This window comes from Panthera onca, chromosome D3, assembly GCF_046562875.1.
Source record: "Panthera onca isolate mPanOnc1 chromosome D3, mPanOnc1 haplotype 2, whole genome shotgun sequence".
In the NCBI taxonomy this organism is placed as follows: domain Eukaryota; kingdom Metazoa; phylum Chordata; class Mammalia; order Carnivora; family Felidae; genus Panthera; species Panthera onca.
Window position 1 is genome coordinate 34506579 of NC_138350.1, and position 24824 is coordinate 34531402.

General features: G+C 34.6%; 1 protein-coding gene across 3 annotated transcripts in view; it reads right to left on the minus strand.

Annotated features, from left to right (window-relative positions):
* The window catches only part of ANKRD12 (ankyrin repeat domain 12), a 128848-nt gene that overhangs the window by 73126 nt on the left and 30898 nt on the right, over window positions 1-24824 (minus strand). For 2 of the 3 annotated variants that reach the window (XM_060613256.3, XM_060613257.3), the window contains exons 2-4: window positions 21129-21266; window positions 8304-8451; window positions 1456-1524 (exon numbers count right to left, since the gene is read on the minus strand). In XM_060613256.3, coding sequence (XP_060469239.1) covers window positions 1456-1524; window positions 8304-8451; window positions 21129-21215 — 304 coding nt within the window. In that variant the 5' untranslated portion in view covers window positions 21216-21266. The remainder of the gene's footprint in view (window positions 1-1455; window positions 1525-8303; window positions 8452-21128; window positions 21267-24824) is intronic. The other variant, XM_060613259.3, reaches the window with a different exon arrangement.

A 24824-nucleotide genomic window follows, 5' to 3' on the forward strand; every position in this document is an offset into this window, starting at 1 on the left:
AATGCTTTCTTTTCAGGAGTTGTCAGAATAAACAAAAAGCTCAATACAGTCACATCCCAATTAAGTGTAGGGTATATCAAGAAGAAGAAACAAATTTCTTTCTTGGGGAACTGGCTCATAAACCAACCAGCCTCTCAAAAACTAAAGAATATGATACTTCCCCACAAAGCAGTCACTGGGGAAGGAATGGAGCAATGGAGCTGCAACTCCATTAATTCAGATGAATATAACTAAATCAATCACATTTGGAATGCACTTCAAGTCTGAGAAAAAAATGTTGCCATTGCTCTCTGGTTCTAAAGCATCTACAAGAATTTCTAAAATGTAGGTGCTTATTATCTTTTGATTTCCAGCAATACTACTCAGATCATGGATAGTTTCATCCCATATACCTCTTTCAGGTATACCCAGGCCCTGAGGAGTCCTGTTTTAGAAATGTATACCCAACTCCACAGTAAGCGTGGGCTTTTTTAATTTAATGCTGATTGTAAACATGTCCTTTACCCCCGAATTTTGATAATCAAGTACTAACTTATCAGCTCAGTTAGTACCCTTCAGGATAATTTTAAGAGTAATATTTGGCTCTACACCTCCCTCACAAATTTATAAAATATAAAATATACCAGAAACAGAAGGTTTATTTCAGCTTTTATTAGCTAAATGTCATATGCTGAAAACTGGACACTTGGACACCCAGGGACTAAACAATATTTTATATTATAAAAAAATTAAGAGATAAAAATATAAGCCCATTAAAAAAAAAAAGGACAATCAAAACACTTAACTAGTTAGTTTTCACATAAGATAGCACTTATACATTCTCCTCTATTCTTCTATCTGGAGCAATTATGAAGCCTAACCTGGTGCCATAGCCAAATAAAGCAGTTCCAACACAGTTCATGGTAATGGCATTTCTCCAGGAAAGCTGTTGTTTTAATCCACTGTTAAATTCAACATGGGCAGCAAAGTCAATAGGCTAAAGACAGTTCAACCAAAAACTAAAAAAAAATTTTTTTTAAAAAACAATGCATGATTAAATAGTAAGATGACACTATCAAAACCAGTACATATGGTGTATATCTTATAAAGAGTATAGAGCAAAAGAGACCAAGGACCTTGAGCATCTTCCCATAGGAATTGCTGCACTGCACAACTCCAAGGGGCTGAATTTTATACTGGTTTCTATGTGAACGGTAGCCCCATGTTGTGCTGCGCAACTACTGAGTAGTGGTACATAGTAGTCCTGCTTAAAATGTTCATAAATAGCACATGTTGGATATGATGCACCAGACACCTCAAACAAAAACTAGAAAATTCAGTGTCACTCATGTAGTTCACTTTTCAACCAACGATACTTATATACTGGTTTGAAAGGAAGTTATTTATAGTACAACAATTACTTGTAAATGTGACAGAAACCACTGGCTAAACAGGTGCCCCTGATAATCTAATTACCTGAGTATGTCCTGTAAGAAGATATAAGTCTCTCCCCCCAATTTTCACTTGTATGTCCTGGATCTGAATCTACAGAATAAGAAGAGACAGAAGAAAAGAAAAAAAGCACACGAAGGGAAATGCAGAATTCAACAAACCAACATTTTTCAAAAGACCACTAGTTTAGTCAATGATCTATCACTGTTTTTCCAAAAGATTATTTTTAAGGTAAAGCCAAAAGCACATTTAAAACACAGGTTTGGCTGAAGATTTCAATTTGGCCAAGACTTCAGTTTTTTTCAATTGGACTCTTAAAGCTGAGAAAGACAACCATGCAGTTTGCAGTAATAGATCCTACTGATGCTATTTATTAAAAGAGATCTCCTTTGAAGCTTTATTTTTTCCAATCTCTGAATAATGATAAAAGAGGCAGTCCTCTATCACTGTCTTTCTGTTTAGAATTTGTCTTTAGAAAACTTGAATAAAGGACCTCAATAATCCTTTTTGTTCTATGAATGCCAAACTACTCAGAAAACAATGGAACACTATGGACTGCAGTATCATTCTAGACCACAGACTTTTCTATAAATTATACGCATTTCAAATGGTATGAATTACTACACTGCCCACTATATAAGACGTCTTAGAAAGAAAGCAGCCTAAAATCAAAACAAAGTTTATCAGCTAAGATAAGAATATGGAATTCGGCCTAGCAATTCATGACAAGTAAAAATATCACCAACTGACTTTTGGCAATATGGCCAGAGCAGATATTTTTACTTATAAACAACATGCCATTTTAACTCACAATATTATTTTGATCTTCATATACTCAATTTATTGACATACACTTTTCTTTCCAGAATCATTATTATTATTCATGAGTTCAGTTAGGTATAAAGAAGCAAGTGTTGGGGTAAAAAAAAAAAAAAAAGAAACCAATTTAGAGAACAAGTAAAACATAGTATTTGAAACTTTTAAAGATAAGCCAAAAAGTTTAGTGTTGAGGAAGGCTCACTCAACTGAAAGGAAAATAACTGATAAAATAACATTTAGACCAATTCTAAACTAAGTGGGTAAATGGATTCAATGACAAGTTTTTAATGAAGACTTATATTTCTAAACTGAACATATAAAGTTAGCAACTAGAAAAATTCCATGAAGAATATCTGACATGCCATTTAAAGAAGCAAAAATGGGCTCCATATACTGCAAAGAAAAGAAAAAGCAGGAACCGATAAGTTGTGCCAACAAGTTGAATTAAATGAATTACTAAAAGCAGATCATATTTTTGCAACAGATTAAAGCATAGTGAATAAACTAAAATTTCAATTATATTCATTAATATAAGGAAGTGGCAGAAGTTTACTGAAATCTACCTTTGGCAATAAATTAATCCACCCTGACTCCACACACCCTTTGGCTTTTACTCAAATAAGTATGTTTATATTTGGTGCATCTAAATGTGTATTCTATAAGGATTTAATTCAGGAGCTGAATTTTTAAGAGCTTCCATATCTTGTCCCTTGACTCACCCACTTCTGTGCTATACTGAGACTAGGGTTACCTAGGAGGTTTCTGTAGAACACTGAGTGCCAAGCAGAGTAATTATCCCTCCCTGATATGTTCTCTGTAAGCAAGGTAAGACAAACAATAGTTGTATTTTAAAAGCCATCTTTTTAGTTAATATTCTGTTTCGGGTTGCAAGAGAATAAGAGAAAAAATCAAGAATGACTAAAAAGGTTTGCACTATATGTTTGAAAATTTTTAAAGTAAAAGTTTCAAAGATGGGGGAGGGACAAAAGAAAATCTGTAATAAATAATATCCATGAAAATCATCAAAAGGTGATCATCCTTATTAGGCAAAGCACTGATTTTATCAGCTACTCTAACGTTGTTACCAGAAAAATTCTTTTTGTTTTCTTTTTTAAAAAGTTCCTCTCTCCAAATTTGCTTGAGTCATATTAAACAGGGTAAATCCTTCAACGGCATCAGGAAAATAGAACTTCTAAGGCTGGCTGGCAGAGAAGATTTAGTTTAAAACATCTGAACATGCTTCACAACTGCCACCATGGACTTTGGGAAGAGGTCATACTGTGTCTCTTTGGATTTTCTCATGCTGCATTATCTACATATGCCAAAAGAAAAAAATTAGTAAATAAATAATGAAAACAAAGATTTTTAAAAAGTGAAGGACACGGTATCTTTCTACTTATTTAAACATACAAACTAAATATAATGAAGTACCACTGATTTACTTCTATAGGACATTAGATCTATCAAACCTAAAGAAAAACGTACCCCAATGTTATTTGAGGTTAAAGAACATTCATATACTGCTGGTGGCTTTGTAACTAGGTATAATTATTTACGAGAAACATCACAGAAGTATTTAATCCTTAATCCTGTAACCCTACTCCTGGGAATGTGTAAGAAAGAATTCAGGGTATAATAAAAATACAATATGCAAAGATGCTCATGGTGACATTAATCGTAACAAAATAACTGCATGTTTAGTTTGAAGGCCAACAAGAGACCTCTCATGTGTACTCTCAAGACAGCTGTTTATAAGTATTTTCATGTCAAGGGATTGTGGCTTTCCCTTGGATGCCATTAGACTAGGAAAACAAAGAAGTATGATTTTTTGACTGATAGTGCAGTCACTAATAAACTAATAAAGTTCACTTAGGTACAAAAAATAACTATTTGAGATAACAGTTTTTAGTTATTAATTACTATACTAAAACCTATATACAGTGTCAGTGTTGAAAGATGCCTACCCAATATTCATTTTCCCCTTCTTAACAAAAGGACACCAGTTTTGATTAGGGTGACAATACAGCCAACTGAAAGTAGTTAACTTTCCAGACTCCCTTGTAACTAAGGCAGACTAACCAATGAGATGCAGGCAGAAGTTTCTAGGGAGATTGTTTCATCAATAAAAAGGCAAAGACTCACTGGAAAAAAGATACTTTGTCGTTGGGTCCTCCCTCTCGTACTTTCTGCCAGGAGGAGGCAGAAGATATTCTGTGAGTTTACAACAAAATGCTTAAGGACAAAGCCCACGTATGACTTAAGGGTGAGCACAGAATGATGAAAACATCCCAGTCCCTGATGGCGTTACTGAACTACTGTAACAACCTTAGACTACTGATACCTCCTGGACTTATTACAGTAGATGAAAAAAAATCTCAATCTATTTTAAGCCAGTGTTTGTCGGTTTTGTTTTAATTAACATACATAAACTGATTTTACACACTATGTCAATGAAAGATTACAATTCTCTGAAGCTGGCATTACATGTACTTTTTTACAGATGAGAAAATTGGGAGTTATAAAGGCCTCAAATTTTTTTTGGCCAGGACAAGTAGGGAGCTGAGTAGGGACACAACACTGATCTGTCAGACTCCAAAGCCTCTGATAATAAACACTATGCTATGATTTACCTCTACTGTAACTACAATTAACTTATCCTGCCAGGATTCTAGACAAGGAGAGACTGAAAATAAAAGCTAAAAATAAGTGACAAAGCAAGCTATAGGTATAAGGAATAATTTGTCTTCTTGTCACTCTATATATTCATCTCCTAACATTTCATGAGACAAAATTTATGGGAATTCTCTAATAGGATAGGACAATGTGGGATACTGAAATGATATAAGCAGATATACTGGAAATTTGCTGAAATAAATAGTATTATGACACATCTGTAAGGACCCACTGGCATGACTTCAAATTATGCTGTAACGTTCCCCCAAATTTTGTCTAGTTAAGCAATTACTTTTTAAAAGTGTTATCTTTTAAAAAATTAATAAATATTAAATAATTCAGAGTTATAAAGCTTAAGACACACTAGGGTATCTCAAAATGAAGACTAAGAATGATTCATCCAGTTGATAGCAGTATCTCTGATTTGGCAGATCATTGAGTCTTCCTTGAAAAGTATGAATATCTATTTATTTAAAAAAGTAATTGGGGTGCCTGGGTGGCTTACTTGGTTAAGCATCTGACTTTGGGTCAGGTCATGATCTCATGGTTCATGAGCTCGAGCCCCACTTTGAGCTCTGCACTGACCTGCAGAGCCTGCTTGGAATTCTCTCTCCCTTCTTCCACTCGCTCGCATGTGCATACACATGCATGCACAGAAGTCTCAAAATAAATAAACTTAAAAAAAAATTTTTAGGGGCGCCTGGGTGGCTCAGTCGGTTGGGTGTCTGACTTCGGTTCAGGTCATGATCTCACGGTCCGTGAGTTCGAGCCCCGCGTCGGGCTCTGTGCTGACAGCTCAGAGCCTGGAGCCTGTTTCCGATTCTGTGTCTCCCTCTCTCTCTGACCTTCCCCCATTCATGCTCTGTCTCTCCCTGTCTCAAAAATGAATAAACATTAAAAAAAAAAAAATAATTAAAAAAAAAAAATTTTTAAGAAACTGTTTTACAGAAATAATTATGCTCATTATTTTAAAAATTCAAGTCCTACAAAAAACAAAGAAAGTAAAAAGTCATTCAAAATCTTGGAAACAGAATGTTAACATTTAGTAGCCATCATTCCAAGCATCTCTCTAAATATATATAAAGAGAAAGGAACTGGGGTGTATGTGTGTGTGTTAATTTACATACAAACAAAAATATCACATATACGTTACTATTTTAAAATAAAAAGCTGAAAGATTTTATTTTAATCCAACATAAAAAGAAGAGGAACTAGGGTTCCTGGCTGGCTACTCTTGACCTCAGGGTCATGAGTTCAAGCGCCACACTGGGTTCAGAGCTTAAAGAAAAAAAAAAAAAAAAAAAAGAAGAAGAAGAAGAGGAAAAACTCAAGGAATTGCTTCTTTTCTACAAGAGAGATCATACACTAAAATATAAATACATTATATGTAAACATATATGAAAGAATTTTAAATAAAGATTAAAAAGTTGAAGTAAATATTTTTAAAAACTATGTATTTCAGTTGTAGACAATATCAGTTATTCCTTTGCATTAAGAGATGAGCTAAGTAACATTATTAACATTCTGTCCTTATTCCCAATCTTTTATTATTATCCCCACTCTTTTATTTAACCTAAGTCAGGGTTAAAATATTTACATTTCTGTTCTGGGCCCATAATACAGTAGCTAGGTTTGGCTTAGTTCTACAACTAAACAGTCTTTTATATTTAAACAATTTTATCTTTCAAAACGTGTGTTAATATATGCGCTGTGTGCACATACATACAAATATAAATATACACAATGTGGCTTTTAATGCAAACAGTACATATTATTTCATAACCTATTTTTAAAATTTGAATGCTATGAGCATCTTTTTACTTCATGTATTCTTCCACAATGTTATTTTTAAGAGTAAAAATCATATTGCTTCATTGGATTTACCAAAATTGAACAAATTCTCTACAACTTAACATTTTCCTGGGGTTATTTTTGCTCTTCTAAGTTAAGTAGAGATACACATACCTTAAGATAATTTTCACTATCATCAATAATTACTTATATAAATTCCAAATTAAAGAATAAGTCAAATGTTAACAACCTTTTAGTTTTGGATAAATGTTTTCATATTTACCTCCAACAATATATTCTTTTAATTTAGACCAACTAAAGCAAGTTCCTATTTCTGGCCAGTGACCACCTGGTACAATTTAGGCCAACGATTTTGTCAATTGTTCTATATTGTATTTCTTTGATTACTATTGATATTTTTTATTAAAAAATTTTTTTAATGTTTATTTATTTGGAGAGAGAGGCAGAGGCTCCATTAGTGCAGGGCTTGCTTGGGATTCGCTCTCACCCTTTCTCTCTGCCCTTCCCCTGCTCATGCACTTGCTCTCTCTCTCAAAATAAATAAATATTTTTTAAAAATTTAAGAACATGAACAAAGCACAAAATTTCTTCATCACTGCAAAAAAACACCCCACAATTTTCAAGGCTTAAAAATGTCATGTTTAAGAACAACTTCTAATTCAAGCTAAGACAGACAGCAAAATAAATACACAAAACGAGACCTACCTACTAAAAACATATGAAAAAATTTAAGTACTTTCTAAAGCTATCTTAGCACAGGGCATTTCAAGTATGTTCAGATTCCACAGTCAAGATTATTTCTAAAGTGATGATTAAGATGGCCAGAAAGATATTACATAAACTCAGAATGGGACAGTAACTCTGTGAGTGAAGCTGAAACGTTAAGAACAGTTCATTATTAATATTTCATGCAAGGGATAAAATAATTATGATAAACACATAACAGTCAAGTTTATATTAGTTTCAAGAAATGATCAGTTCAGAGCTAACAAAATCTAATAGTTTATTAGACTGTGGTAACAAGTTACTTCTGATCTATTATGAACAACCGGGACTGACAGATGTCAAGGACCATTTCTGACGTATAAGAGTTTTGAAGAAAAAAAGTACCATGAATGGGCTTAGGCAATAAACCTCAATCTTTTTTTTTTTTTTTCAGGGTGGGGGAGGGCATATTTCTGATTCATTTCTGAATCTAAAATGCCTAAATGTTTTCTTTGTTGGGTTCACTACTGTGTCCACAAAAACTCACATTTTTCTCAACTGTAACATATCCTATGCTGTATATCAGAGTAAATTTTCATCATTGAAATGCTATCCAAGAAATTAAGTTCTGAAAATGGTAAGATATTTGTAATAAACCTTAGAGTAAGGAAAGAAGCAAATTGTTTTTATCTGATTAGAAATCGTGTTTGAGTGAGAAACAATGAATTTCTGCCCCAAAATGATATATCTGAAATACCAAAATACAAATATTTCTCTATAAAAATGGGGTGCAAGAGGAATGATATGAAGCAAATCATAGTAAAAGAATGATTAAGATTTTATCAGAGAACAAATTATTCTACCTGTGTCTGAATCTCGTTCTTCATTTCTTGATGGGCTAATGGTAAAAGGAAGTTTACGTTTCATGGACGATTTCTCTTTCATCTCCTTGCCCACATCACTTCGGTCAATTTTTGGAGTTTTACTGTATGATGCAATCTTGTCTTTACTCTGTTAAAAATCAAATATGAATACAGTTATAACAATATTAGCTAAGCAAGACAGTATTTAAGAAATTTATGAAGAAAATTTTCAAATATATTCAAAAGTAGAGAGATATTACAAACCACTATCTTTAATGTATTCAAGAGCCAGTTTCAACAACTGTAACATTTTTTCTAACTTGTCACATATTCTACTACTTTTACTTAACAATATAATTTTAAAATAACAGTAAAACAAAAAATCTTGAATAAAACTCTGTAAGCATAATACACGTGTCACCATCAATGAACAAATATATAAATCCGAAAAAGTGATTCTGGATACAATAAAATATATTGTGTTTTGTTAATATCCTGTACCCACTCCAGGTGAATATCCTACCTTCATGGTCTACAGCCATTATCAAGTTCACACTTATTATAATTTTAATATCTGAATTGGTACTGTCCATCTAAACTGGGCTATAAGAACTCCTTTGTGAAAAACATGCCAGACACTAAGAACTAATAAGCCACATCACCTTAAAAGAACAATTCCCAAACTATCTATGATAATAAATGAGAGATGATACTTGTAGAGATTCTCAGAAGCAAGTTAGAAGTAGACTCAGATTGCAGAAGATACCAGCTTTCAACCCAAGAAAAGAAAATAAAGGAAGGAAAAGGGGAAAGAAGATAGTAAATAAAATAGTGTTTTTAGAGTGGAATTTATCAATAAAATCAAAAGGTGATTTTAAATGAGCAATAGAATAAGACTTCAGTGAGTCCAATCATGAAAATGAAAAAGAGAAATAATAAAGATTGGGATTGAGACCTACATACAATTCCAAAGGGGTTATGGAAATGTTACAAAAAAAAATATACAAAAAATACTGTATTCATTTTTATATCACTAAAATTTTAAGATTATTTTCTTAGAAAACACACATTACTAAAAGTTGACTCATGAGAGAAACAAAAAACCTGAATAGACCAATGATCATAGAAGACAATAAATCCATACCCAAAGATTTTAAGTTTACAAAAAGGTACTAGAGCCCAGAAGATTTTACAAGAGATTTAAAACAAGTTCAAGGAACAGATATTTCCCATTTCATGTAAATAATACTACAGCATAAAGGTATGATTAGAAGCTACCAATCAATCTTTAAGTCTAAAACATACCAAAAGATAGAAGTTATAAGCTAAATTCCTTATGAAATAAATGCAAAAGTAACTTATCTTAAATAAACTGTCAAATCAAATTTAGTGTCTTAAAACTTAGAATCAAGCAGGCTCACCCAAAGAAAACAATAATAATTATTAGAAATCTCTTTAAGACAACTCACCATATCAAAAAATTAAAGAAAAACCATATGATGATCTTAACAGGTGACAAAAGTAACATCTCAACAGAGTCTACAGTCATTTTTGATAAATATATTAACAAATCAGGAAGAGAATGTGATTTCCTTATATCTTAACTGATAAAGATTGCTGAAGAATAACAGCCTTATATTATTTACTTCTCAGTTGTAAAGTTAAATTCTCTTGAGCTGTTTTTCCACTTCTGCCAATGAAATCAAGCTTCACAGGCATGTATTTTGTTTATGAGGTTGTTTTAAAAACGTAGTTTTATTATTATTAAGGTATGGTGAAGCCAACAAATCAGGTGACTACTGTCACTGAAAAGGCAGTTTGTTACTCACAGTTCCCAAGGGAGGGCATGCTATACACCACATAGGGCCACAAAGGGTAGCACCACGGTGGGTCAGGAGGCATAGGGAGAGAAGGGAAATGGGGGCAAAAGCTTTTATTGTGGTTTCCTCAGGAAAGAAAAGGCAAGGCCTGGCTTGCAGCAGTTTCTGGGGTATGGGCACTGTTTCTCTTATTGTCTGGTACATGGCTCTCATGTAATTTATTAGGGCAGGGACAGTGGCCCAGAATGTGAGAGTTGGATACAGTTGGTGGTTGGGTTTGGACTCTGGATTGGTTTGCATATGAAATATATGGTCACAAGTGAGTTAAGATCTCTGGGAATTGGCCAGCCATGGGAACGGCAGTCTCCCCAATATCAGCAGGCCCCAATGTCAAAGCATCAGAAATAAAAAGGCATGATTAATACAAAAGTTAACCAACAAAATTCTAGAGACTTGCCTTAGAAATATTAAGTCTTTATTATTAATAAAAGAATCTAAGAAAAACACGAAGATGTCCCTTTTCCCTTGCACCTGTGTAAGTAAAGATACTGTACTGTGCCATAAAACAAGTTAAAAAAAATAATTTGATAACACGTTGAGTGGAAAATGTTCCCTAGAACATATTGATCATACTCTCCTCTGCAACAGGGTGATCAGGGTGCACATTTGCAACTGCTACCAACTAGTTCTGTTCGTTGTAAAATAAAATTGTCCTTGGAAGTGTTACCTGAACAAAGCGTTTTTGTGAGATTCTTCAACACTTTAAAAATTATTTTCAGATCTAGGGAAAGTAACTTTCAAAATAGTTATATCCAATTGTCCTGAAATTTCTGTATTACCAAATGATATAAATACAGTATCAATCCAGGAACAAATCACTGGCACATTCTTCTCCCATATCCATGACATAGAAAAGTCTAGGACTCTGTTAGATTATTTCAAAATATTTTAAATCTTTTTCATTTATATTACTGTTATTGTTTCAATAACCTACAACAGCTACCATACACAGTAATAAAAATATCAATGTATCATTTGGGGTCTACTATACATCAATAGATCAGTAACAGCAAAACATCAATGGCAAAACAAGAATGACTTTCTATCACTGCTACTGCTAGACAATGTACTGGTAGCCTTTACCAAATCAGTTAAGATAGAAAAAAGAAAAGGTAAAAATTTACTCAGAAAAAAATATGTACATAGAAAATTCTTGAAGGATATAACCCAAAATGTTGATAGCTATCTGTGGGTAACAGCACTACTAATGTGTGGGGAGACAGTTCCCCATGGGTCTCTTGCATATCTGCACCTCTTACACGCAGAAGCACTAACTCCCTTTTTTGGGACTATCTTTTCAAGAATATCTATATGGAGAACGGCATTGGAAGATATGATCTCCTCCTGGAGCAAAGAGCAGATCCGTTTACTATTCCATATAATAAACAGTTTCTCCCTTTGGGGCAAAGTTCTGATAGACTTACTGTCCATTACAAAATATTTGGGGTTCTTCTCCCGTACTGCAACCCCCTTTTATGTGTAGCTGTCACCTGGCTCTCTTTGTATCCCCTTGTGAGAAATAGGGCTCAGGTTACAGGCACAAATGCTGACAGATCACTACTACTATTGCCTATGAGAAATAAACTTTCCTTTCTATTCCACTCAAGAGTTTCACATCTGCTGCCAGCATCCATGAAACAGATTAGCTTGCAAGTAGGGTAGGGTACAATCTCAGATTGTTGATGGTTTTTTATAAGGCAATTTGTTTTCATTAGTCTTCTATGTATTTTCTAATTTTTCTATAACCAACATGTATTACATTACTTGAATGGTAAAATAAAAATTTCTCTATATCACTAGGCTATGGAATAATGAAAGTCTGAATTATACTGATGGAAAGGATAAGTCAGCTACTTAGAAAGTTAAATGATTCACACCTACTCCCACACACTTCATGAATTTAACCTAGATTTTAGATTTTCATAGAAGATTTTATCAAAGATTTTGATCTACAAATCGTAAATACTAATTTATAGCTGAAACAGAAAAATTTCTAAAAACTAAAATCAATGGGAAAAAATCCCACATATTAGTGAAAGGATAAACTATATGAAGAATTATGAGTAGACATTTTTGATGAACCCCTATTATATATTTAATGAGATAATGAAAGCATTTTATATTAAAAGTATATTGCTAGAGAATGTTATTATTTAAAATTATGCTCTATTTAATACATTTAAGAAATTAAATTTTGGTTCAGGTTATTTTATCTAGGATCTCATAATGGCAATAGTTTGTGTCCTATTAAACTGTAAACAAGGTCTCTATTAGAACAGCTGTATACTCATTTCTAAATTATATGGAAGAAAAAACTCAGAAGAAGCTTGAGGCTGGCTTTAGGGCCACTCACTCACTAAAGAAAAGACAAACAAAAGAATATGCTTTGCAAATATACAGTTGACTAATATGATTGTGCTTCCTCTCCTACCCTCCCTTCTAACCTCATTTTGTTGTAAGCAGCAGCAGTTAACATGGTCTATAAGCAGGAAATTATAGCCCTTCCTCTTCTTAAGGTACAAATAAGCAGTCAAATATCTATTTAAAACTGAATAACATTACTTTAAAAATTTTTTTAATGTTTATTTATTTTTGAGAGAGAGAGAGTGAGAGGGGGAGGGGTAGAGAGAGAGGGAGACACAGAATCTGAAGCAGGCTCCAGGCTCTGAGCTGTCAGCACAGAACCCCATGAGGGGCTCCAACCCACACGAGATCATGACCTGAGCTGAAGTCGGATGCTTAACTGACTGAGGCACTTAGGCACCCCAGAAAATTACTTTTAACAACAGCTTTCAATGTCAAGTTGCTCAGAAATCCTGTAAAACATGGCAGTAAGCACCATGTGCATTGCCTCAGAAGAGTTTCTGACCCTTACCCAAACAAAATAAGTATGTGATCTTGAAAAAGTACTGAATGATTGAACAGAGACTGAGAACAGTTAAATATATCACTCTGGGTAAGCCAAAAGTTCATAAAGGAAATATATAATGTTCTGTATTTATTCTTCCTATGATATAAATCTAATGATTTTTTAAAAATGTTTATCTAGCTTTGAGAGAGAGTGCGAGGGGCAGAAAGAGAGGGAGAGAGAGAGAGAATCCCAAGCAGGCTTGGAGCTATCAGCACAGAGCCCAATGTGGGGCTCGAACCCATGAACCGTGAGATCATGACCTGAGCTGAAATCAAGAGTCAGACACTTAACCGAATGAACCACCCAGACTCCCCTGTATAAATCTAATGATTAAGAAGTATTCTTAATTTACCAAAGCAATGTTTTTAATAGAAATGTTAGTGAAAAATGTCTGCTTTTTGCTGTTGTTTCTACATTTTTATGAGGCCAATGCTCTGCCACTACTGTATATTTACTGGCAGCTTTCAAAAGATACATACGAAGTATCCAGGAAGAAAGAAGTTTTAACAAGCTGACATCAAGCAGCCCAAATATAATTTCACAAATGCAACCTTCACTATATTCAAACATTTAGAAATGAAAGTTCTAATTCTCTCCTCAAATCTAGCACTGTATTCTGTCCCTACAATTCTACTGAAATTACTTTTACCACACAAAGACATTGTAAGGTATCCCAGCTGACAAAATCCAGTGGCCTCATTCTTCCTGTTCATCTCTGTGGCATTTGGCATATAGACCCCCTTAGCTACTCTTCTCTGTTTAATCTCTCCTGGTTCTCTCTGTCCTTGTTTCCCATCTCTCGATGATTCTGAAAGTATTTGAATTTCCCTAGGCATATTCTCCTTCCTTCTTGCTCTACTCTCTTTGGGTTCTATCTCCATAATGATAAGGTTAACCTTTTCAATGAATCCTCATTTCCAATGAGCTGTTTTGAGTTCTGAACTTTGATCTATCTAACTGCCTACCAATACTTCTTGTTGGATGTTCTGATGGCCAACTCAACAAGTACAAACCAAACATTCTTCTGAAAACAACAATTCTTCTATTTCCTAAATTCCTTCTCAAGGAATAGTTCAATCAAACTCAGGGTGGATCCAGATTACTTTTCCTACATACACAAGTTTAATTCATTCAACATCTTTTATGTCTGCCAAACTCTTTCCATCCCCATAGCCACTGCCACACTGCCTTTTGCTTGGATTTTTTAAAAAACACTCTAACTGGTCTCTACTATGACCCTTTTGGCCCAATGGCTACAGGATAAATTCCAAGTTCCTTAGCAACACATCAGGCCATAATGAACTGGCCGCTGTCTAATGCTTACCTACCACCCTCCATCCTCCACAGGCCACATCCTAACTTTATATGTATCTATTACTGTGGCAGATTTAGGTCTTTTTTACATCTTGGACTGTCCTCTGTTCCTACTTTCCTGCTGGCCAAATACTTAGTCATCCTTGAGAATCCAGACTAAGTAACTTTTCTACTGTGACACCATTACTGACCCCTCTAGAATTGTTTGTTTCTCTCCTTTTTGTCCCATCATTATACACTCAATACTCTCATTAAAGTGCTTCTTACAGTGATAAAGAAATTCTTAAATTATGGTATCTGAGACCATCTCAGAAGATCTGCAAGTCTGTTGGTGGGAATGCAAATTGGTGCAGCCGCTCTGGAAAGCAGTGTGGAGGTTCCTCAGAAAATTAAAAATAGACCTACCCTATGACCCAGCAATAGCACTGCTAGGAATTTATCCAAGGGATACAGGAGTACTGATGCATAGGGGCACCTGTACCCCAATGTTTATAGTGGCACTCTCAACAATAGCCAAATTATGGAAAGAGCCTAAATGTCCATCAACTGATGAATGGATAAAGAAATTGTGGTTTATATACACAATGGAATACTACGTGGCAATGAGAAAAAATGAAATATGGCCTTTTGTAGCAACATGGATGGAACTGGAGAGTGTGATGCTAAGTGAAATAAGCCATACAGAGAAAGACAGATACCATATGGTTTCACTCTTATGTGGATCCTGAGAAACATAACAGAAACCCATGGGGGAGGGGAAGGAAAAAAAAAAAAAAAAAAAAAGAGGTTAGAGTGGGAGAGAGCCAAAGCATAAGAGACTGTTAAAAACTGAGAACAAACTGAGGGTTGATGGGGGGTGGGAGGGAGGGCAGGGTGGGTGATGGGTATTGAGGAGGGAACCTTCTGAGATGAGCACTGGGTGTTGTATGGAAACCAATTTGACAGTAAATTTCATATATTAAAAAATTAAAAAAAAGGAAAAAAAAAAAAAAAAAAAGAAGATCTGCAAGGCCAGAAATATGCTCACAGTAACACTAAGGTGCCACCTGCACCTTTCTCATTCTCTCAAGAATATATACTGCAGCTCTCTAGACACTACATGACAAGTGATATCCAAATACACTGCATGTAGATGCAGATGAGAATTTGGTGGTCTTCTGTTAAGTCACACACTAAAGATACGTGCAAAACCAATGACACTCTTCTCACTAATAGTTTTTGTCTTGGAACATATAGTTATTTTCCATAAAAATATACTATGTGGGTAAACATACACATATGTATTTTTTAAACCAGTTAAAAAAAAATCTAAAGTTTTTCTCAGTTTCAATTTCTGATATTGTAAATATCAACAGATATACCCACATATAAAAAAGCTCTTTGGGATCTTTAGTTACACTGAAGGGGTCCTGAGAGCAAAACATTCAGACAAACAGGAAGAGTGTTAGAGTTTAGAGTCTTCATGAAGACTTAAATCACGGCTTAACCACTCACTGTTTTATTCCAAGTATCATAAAAGAATATATAACACAATAGGAATCCAATGTAAGATTTGTTAAATAAAAGGAATAGTAAAAATACTTTGCTTATGATTTGTCACATTTGGCAAACTAAAATATCATTTGGGGAAAGTCGTCTATGGAGGAATAAAGGTATTAGCAACTTACCTCCCCAAGAAACAACTATAAATCTAGACAAAATTGTCAAAAACAACCACCTTAAGGCTCCCAAAACTGAAAAAAAGCAAACAACAAATTGAGAAGCATTTTTTTTTCCCCTCAAGAAAAACCGCTGAACTATGGACAAGAACAGTTGAGTGTCTTTGGCATTTTTGCCTGGGGAATGCTCTCACATTCCCTGGCTGATGCTTAGTTTGCATGAAGTGCTACCAGGGTGGGGCTGGCAAGAAAAGCAGCATCTCTGCTGCCAGAGTGTGTCAACTCGAATTGGCAAAGAAGGTGTAAAAAGCCTATCCAGATGCACTGTTTCTAAAAATAGTAAAGAGGGTAGGAAATGATTGGAGGGGGCAAAAAACATACATCTTATTAGCCTAAGGTTGTGATCCTGCTGCAGAAGAGCATCAAGCCGGTGAATAAGCAAGAAATTTAACAGGGAGATTACAGAAATGAGAGAGCCACAGGGTGTGCCAGATAAGACTGACACACATCCCTGGCTGAGAGGAGAAGATCAATGGGAAAGATCGGAGAAGGGCTAAGCTCTCCATGCATCTCTCACTGACAGGGAGATTGTGTGTACATGCAGAGGAAATCTGAGAGGGTTCATATCCTCTACATATCATTAGTTGACTGCACACAAGCACAGCAAGACCTAGGTGAGCCCAACAAAAAGTAAATGCCAGGACAGATTTCAAAAATGCCCTAACATTGAATGCACTCCCCAACACAGGCAAGTCTGCCTGTAGAAGGTGGAAATCTGACTGGCTCATGGTGTTTGAGTACAACTCCTGACCAATCAATGGCTGCTGACTAATTTATACAGACACAGGGGTACCTCTGTGGAAGCAAGACTAAAATATAAAAAGAAAAAAAATGGATACCAGTGGTTGTGACAAATACTGCAAACTCCTAACATTTTCCTCAAACAAAACAAAACAAAACAAAACAAAACAAAACAAAAAAAACCCCAAAAAACAAAACAAACCAAACAAACAAAAAACCAACTTAGCAACAATTACAAGGTTCCGGTGGGAAATAATGAGCACCCACAACTGTAGAAATGCTACAGTATATGACCTAAATTGTCCAGTTTTCAATAAAAATTAAGACATACAAAAAAGCAAGGAAAAAAGTATTCAAGAGAAATTTCTCTGAGTAAGCCCATATACTAGATTTGAAAGTTATTATAAAGAAAGAAATAAAACAATGTTTAAAAATTTTAAGTATGACAATAATGACTTATCAAATAATACCAGTAAGGAAAAATCACAGAAAGAGCCAAATGGAAATAATGGATTTGAAAAGCAAAGTAACAGGGCGCCTAGGTGGCTCAGTCAGTTAAGTGTCCCCGACTTCAGCTCAGGTCATGATCTCTCGGTTTGGAGTTCACACCCTGCTTCGGGCTCTGTGCTGACAGCACAGAGCCTGGAGCCTGCTTCAGATTCTCTGTCTTGTTCTCTCTCTCTCCCCCTCCCCCACTCACATGCTCACAAAAAAAATGAAAGGCAGGGGCGCCTGGGTGGCGCAGTCGGTTAGGCGTCCGACTTCAGCCAGGTCACGATCTCGCGGTCCGTGAGTTCGAGCCCCGCGTCAGGCTCTGGGCTGATGGCTCGGAGCCTGGAGCCTGTTTCTGATTCTGTGTCTCCCTCTCTCTCTGCCCCTCCCCCGTTCATGCTCTGTCTCTCTCTGTCCCAAAAATAAATTAAAAAAAAAAAAAAAAAATGAAAGGCAAAATAACTACAAATATATTAGATACGTTCAACAGCAGATGTGAGATGGCAAAAATACACACACACACACACATATATATATAGAAAATCAGTAAATTAAATATTACAAATTTCATGAAAACCTTAAATCTACAGATCCAAGAAACTCAACAAACTCCAAAAAGGATAAACACAAGGGAAAATCCTAAGCACATGACAAAGAGAGAGAAGCAGTGAAAAAAATTCATTGTGACAAAGGTACAAAACAATTAATAGCTGACTTCTTATCAGAAAGTTAAAGCAAGAAAGTAGTAGAGTGACATTCAATCTACTAAAAGAAAAAAAAAGTCAAGAAATCTATATCCAACAACACTGCCCTTTGAAAATAAAGCAAGCAAACAGTCAACAAAAACCACATATTATATAATTCCATTTGTATGAAACATCCAGAATAGGCAATTCTATAGAGACAGAAAGGACTGGTGGCTGCCTAGGGCTGTGGGAGTTGGGGACAGAATGAGAAATGACTACTGATGGGTACATAATGTTTCTCTTTTGAATGAAAATGTTCTAAAATCAATAGTGGAGATGACTGCACAACTCTGTAAATATACTAAAAACTACTGAATTATATACACTTTAAATACGGTATGTGAATTATATTTCAACAATATTGTTTTTAAAATATGGAGAATCAAGATATTCCTTGATCAATGAAGACTTAAAGAATCATGGCTGAAGATCTTACAGTAAATGCAAAAATTCTTAGTTAAGAACATGACAACCAAACAGTAACTTGAGTCTATAAAAAGAAGAAATTAAGACTGACAAAACTGGCAAATTTATAGGTAAAAAAGAATTGTATGAATATGTATTTCTCCTCTTATTTTTTTCAAAGATAAAATTGTATAAAATTATAATAGTCTGTTATTGGATTGGTAACATGTTGATGAATCCATGTATAGATACATAGATACACGAAAAAAGTGGAGGAAATGGAGCTATACAGGAACAAAGTTGCTATATTTTACTGAATTAAGTCACTATTAATTTATAATACTTAGATGCACAGTATAAACAACAAATCAGCATCTTAAGATTACAATTTAAGAAACACAGTTTAAAAAATAATAAATTTAAATAGTATATTAAAAAATATTTAAAATTAGGGGTGCCTGGGTGGCTCAGTTGGTTAAGTGTCCAACTTCTGCTGACATTATGATCTCATGGTTCGTGGGTTTGAGCCCCACATCGGGCTCTGTGCTGATAGCTCGGAGCCTAAAGCCTGCTTCAGATTCTGTGTCTCCCTCTCTTGCTCTCTGCCCCTCCCCCACTTGAGTTCTGTCTCCTTCTCTCTCAAAAGTAAATATTAAAAAAAAACTTAAAAAGGGAGCACAGAAGGGAGAAAAACAAAAAAAATATGAAACATAACAGAACAAAATGGAAGATGTAAGTCTAACCCTATAAATAATTATGTTAAATGTAAATGGAGTAATCACTTTAATCAAAAGGCAAAGATTGCCAGGGCAATCAGGTACGAAAAAAAAAAATCAAAGTACCCATACTGGAAAAGAAGTACAATTATCTTCATATGGAGTTGACATGATTCCACATGTAGAAAATCTTAAGGAATCCATAAACTTTTAGAACCAATAAATGAGTTCAGTAAGATCATGGAATAGAAAATCCCTACATACAAATCATTTATATTTATATATACTAGCAATGAAAAATCCAAAATGAAATTAACTACAATAGCATCCCAAAGAATAAAACACTAATAATTTAGCAAGAAGAGCTCAAGATTTGTACACTAAAAACTACAAAGTATTGCTGATGGAAACTGAAGATTTAAATAAACAGAGAGATATTCTCTAGTGATAAACTGGAAGACATACTGTTAGGATGTCAATACTATCCAAATGGATCTACTCAATAAAATCCCCATAAAAATCCCAGCAGGCTTTTTTGTAGAAAATTTCATAAAATTTAGATGGAAATGCAAAGTACCTTAAACAGTCAAATGGTTTTTGAAAAGAATAAAGTCTGGAAACTTAAAATTCCTGATTTTGAAAGCAGATTTGGGGTTGCCTGGGGATGGTGTGGGAATAGGGACTGAATGCAATGGGCATGACGCTCTTTTAGCAATGATGTAAGTGGTGTAAACTGGATTGTGATGATGGCTGCACAACTCTATAAATTTACTAAAAATCACTGGATCATACACTAAATGAGTGAAATTTAGGGTATATAAATTATACCTCAATAAAGCTATTAAAAACAGTATTTGTATACAATGTTCATCACAGCTCTATTCTTGTTTGCCAAAAACTGGAACCATTTCAGATGTTCTTCAACAACAACAAAAAAAGACTAAGGGGGAAGAAAAGACATAAAAAGGAAAAACAAAACAAAACAAAACACCAAAAAGAAAAATTAAAAAATAATGTGTAATGGGGCGCCTGGGTAGCTCAGTCGGTTAAGCGTCCGACTCTTGATTTCAGCTCAGGTCATGATCTCACGGTTTGTCAGATCAAGCCCCACATCAGGCTCTGCAATACAGTGCAGAGCCGGCTTGGGATTCTCTCTCTGCTCCTCTCCTACTGATGCATGTGCACACGTGCTCTCTCTCAAAATTAATAAATAAGCTTAAAAAAAGAGATACTGTGTAAAATTAACTACAGAAGAGACTAAGAACAGTGAGACCAGTTAGGAGACAATTGCAGAAGTCTAAATGAAGGTTCTGAGAGCCTAAATTAAATAGGAGTGAAGAAGGATAGATGTTAAAAGACAATCACAGGTCGTTGCCAATCACTAACAATAAACAACAAAAACTATTAACATTTACTGAGCATATATTATGTAACAAGCATTGCATTAGGCACCATACTGATGCCATTTCATTGTCACAGCAATTCTATAAAGTAGTCTTGTCTTCCAATACAGAGAGATACACTGAGGCTAGAAAAGTCATATAAATTTATCCAAGGCTAAAGACAAGGAAAATCGAACTGCTACTGTGTATGTGTTTTGATACTGGGGGTCAGGAAGTGGAGAAAGAAATGCCAAATGACCGTGATGTCTTGGATTTTTTTTTCACCCCCTCTCAATGATTATTTCGTAAGTAACTATGCCATATTAGTAAATGTGTTATCTCAGGGAATGAAAAACAATCTTATCCCAGGAATCCAATTTAATTTTAAAGGAATTAGATAAATGGTTTGGATTTAACTGGCATCCAACTATTTTTATTTTATGGGTAATTACTAAAATTACCAATGGGGAGTTTTTCCCAGTTCCAAAAGAGTCAACCCATCTTTAAGATAATCATATACCTTTCTTCCATATGGTTTTTCTACCATATTGCTGTCACTGTCAGAATTTTCACTCTGAACTGGTTTTGTGAACCCAGATTTGGGCATCTTATAGCTGTTCAGCTAGCTTCTTCTTTTGTCAGTCTTCTCATCCTGGATCTGTAAAGAATGGACATAGGAGGGTTATTTGTATACATCTGCAGTAAAAACCTACTTAAAGGTATACACCACAGTTAATGTAATTTGTTATTCTCTGTCTTTGTAAGTCCTAGCCTAAAGTAAGGTTTCATTTAAGAATTTGAGCTTCTAAAGTTCTCTTGTTTAAGTCCATTCAATTTGTCACTGAAAAGAAGAAAAGAGAACTACTTTTATATTTTTTTCCACCTTCTCTAGACTAATACCTAATCTCCAGTTTTCCAGGTAATCACAAGCAGCAGAAGTGAAAGCAGTGGCAAAGGGTTTGTCATTTCAGCCTGTCTCTAAAGGTAGAAAGTTCTAACAGATTCTCTGGTAGTTCTGTATTGGTCTGGAATTTATTTCTGAAGACCCAACCAAGAATTGGATAGGTGTGGTTGGCAATTTTACCATTTTAGATTAACTTAAATGTATGAAACCGTTACAAGTTAAAATTCTTGGAAGTGTTTATTTTCCTTCACGGAACTCCCAGACATCTCTAGACAGTCACTTTATCAATCTATTCATTGACTGAATTCCTACCATACTGTAATTATGTCATATATCACTTTCTTTCTAACTTGTTCAGTTTTCTGTCTCCTGCTCTGCAATAGGTCAAGGACCCTGATAGAAGCCTAAGCTTACATTTTAGACCCCCCCAAAAAAATTCCAAGCAGGGAGTTTTAAATATAAAAAGGGAAGTCATGGCACCTGAGTGGCTCAGTTGGTTAAGCGTTCGACTCCGGCTCAGGTCACGATCTCACGGTTCATGAGTTCGAGCCCCGCATCAGGCTCTGTGCTAACAGCTCAGAGCCTAAAGCCTGCTTTGGATTCTGTGTCTCCCTCTCTCTCTGCCCCTCCCTGCTCATACTCTGACTCTGTCTCTCTCTGTCTCTCAAAAATAAAGATTAGAAAAAATTAAAAAAAAAAAAAAAGGGAAGTCATGAGACTAGACCAGCACTGCCATCTGATGACCTACGGGCTACATGTGGCTGCTGAAAGTTAAATTAACTAAAATTAAAGTAACTACTGTACAATACAGATACATTCCTATTATCACAGAGAGCTCTACTGTATACTACTGAGCTAAACTGAGGTTGCCAGCCAACAGAAGCAAGACTTGGACCACAACAATAAACAGAACAGACCAGCGTAATTTTTAGTTTTCATGCTATTAAATTTCCTATAGATGAATATTATAGGTCTAAGTAAAGCTACATTCTAGCATCTAAGTGAATTATTAAACAGAGGATTAGTAAGATCTTCTGTGTTCTTCGAATTGTTCTATTGGTGATTTAAAATATTTGATTTCAATAGAAACAAAACCCAAAGTCACCTAAATGAACTGAGTTAGCTTGTAAATTATCAAAATTAGATTAAATTAATCCAAACATAGCCAAATCAGACTACATTCCAACAGAAAAAAACTGCCAGAGTTCAAATAGTTCAAATCTTTTATAGATGGGGAAATAAACTTGAATAAGGAAACTTTTTTGATACTACACACCAGGCAGAGTTTACCTTGGGATCATGCAACTGTTTCAACTGATACCATATAAACAGAATCACTTAAACATAGCACTGTCCTCAAAACTAGCCCTGTGTAAAGCTTACAGTTAAAATTAGGAGTCATATATAAACAGAAGAATTCTGACTCAAAAGCAAAATAGATCTACATAATATCACCAGGCATTAGTCTAGGTGAGATTTATAAAGATAAAGCACTTTGTAGATCAAGCAAAGCACATTATTGGTGAATGAAGGAGTGTCATGAATATTTTTTAAAAAATATTTCAGATAGAAGGGCACCTGAGTGGCTCAGCTGGTTAATAAGCATCTGACTCTTTATTTTGGCTTAAGTCATGATCTCACAGTTCATGGGATCGGGCCCTGTGTCGGGCTCTGTGCTGACAGCATGGAGTCTGCTTGGGATTGTCTCTTTCCCTCTCTGCCCATCTCCTGCTCTCTTTCTCACTCTTCAAAATAAACAACTATTTTAAAAAACCATACACAGCAATAAAATATATTAATAGACTATATGTTAGGAAAAGCTTACATTATCTTTCAATAACCTTATTTGGAAAACTTCAGAATAAAAACCAAAATTAGATTCTAAAAATATTACTTCAATCAACTAATATTAAGCATTTAATACATGGTTCTGTGACCTCAATATATAATGTAAAGCCAGATCAACCAATACAATTATACACAGGATAATCAAAATCACACTAGGTAAATTAAAATGGAATATTTTAAAATATAAAAATAACCCAATAGAACCAGTAAAAGAAAAACTGAAGAATGAAAAACAGAAGGCACAAACAAAACAATGATAGACCTAATCCAAACATACCAATAATGATATGAAATGCAGATGGACTAAACACACCAATTTAAAAAAACTGTCAGATTGTATACCTGAAACTACTGTAACACTGCATGCGTTAACTATGCTGGAAATAAAGATACAAACAAACAAATAGGAAAACTGAAAAAGAAAAAAACAGACCATCAAACAGGGGGAAAATGACCATACTATGAGCTGTTAACAAGAAATTCATTCATATGTAATTCTATAGGTAGGTTAAAAAGTAAAAGAATGGAAAAAGATATGCCATGCAAACACTAATCAAAGGAACACTGGGAGTAACTACATTAATATCAGACAAAACAGTTCTCAAAGAACTTTACTTATTACACACTGATAAAAGGATCAGCTCACTAAATGTATATGCAATTACAACAGAGCTTCAAACTACAGGTAGCAAAAATTGATAAAACTGACAGGAGAAATAGACAAATTCATAATTATAGTTGTAGGCTTCAACTACTCTCAGTAAGACAGAAAATCAACAAGCATATATAAAAGAACTGAAAAACGCCATCAATTCAAATCAACTGGATCTAACTGACATTTGTATGAATATACATTCTTTTCAAGGGCACACGGAATTTTACTGACAGGCCATGTCATGAGTCAAAAACAAACATTAATAAATTTAAAGTAATTAAAATCATATAAATGTTGTTTTCACATTATGAAGAAATTAAACCAGAATCAAATATAGAAAGATAACAGGAATATATCCAAATTTAAAAATAAAGAAGAATCAGTAAGACTGAAAACTGGTTCTTTAAAAATAAATACATAAAAAAATTTTAAAAATTTGCCAGCTCTGGTAAGACAAATTAGATATAAGAGAGAAGACCTACCAAAATCAGCAATAAAAGGAGAGCATCCCTACAGATCCTACAAACACATGAAGGGGTAATAAGGGAATATTATCAACAACTTTACACAAATAAATTCAACAAATTAAGTGAAACAAACTTCTTGAAAGGCACAGACTACCACAGCTCACTGAAGGAAGCAATCTCAGTGGCTCAATATTTATTAAAGAAATTGATTTCATATTTAAAAACAAAGAAGACTCTAAGCCCAGGTGACTTCAGTGGTGAATTTCACAGAACATGTAAAGAAGAAATAATGCTAATTCTACATACCCTCTCCTGAAGAATTAAAGAAGCAGGAACATATTT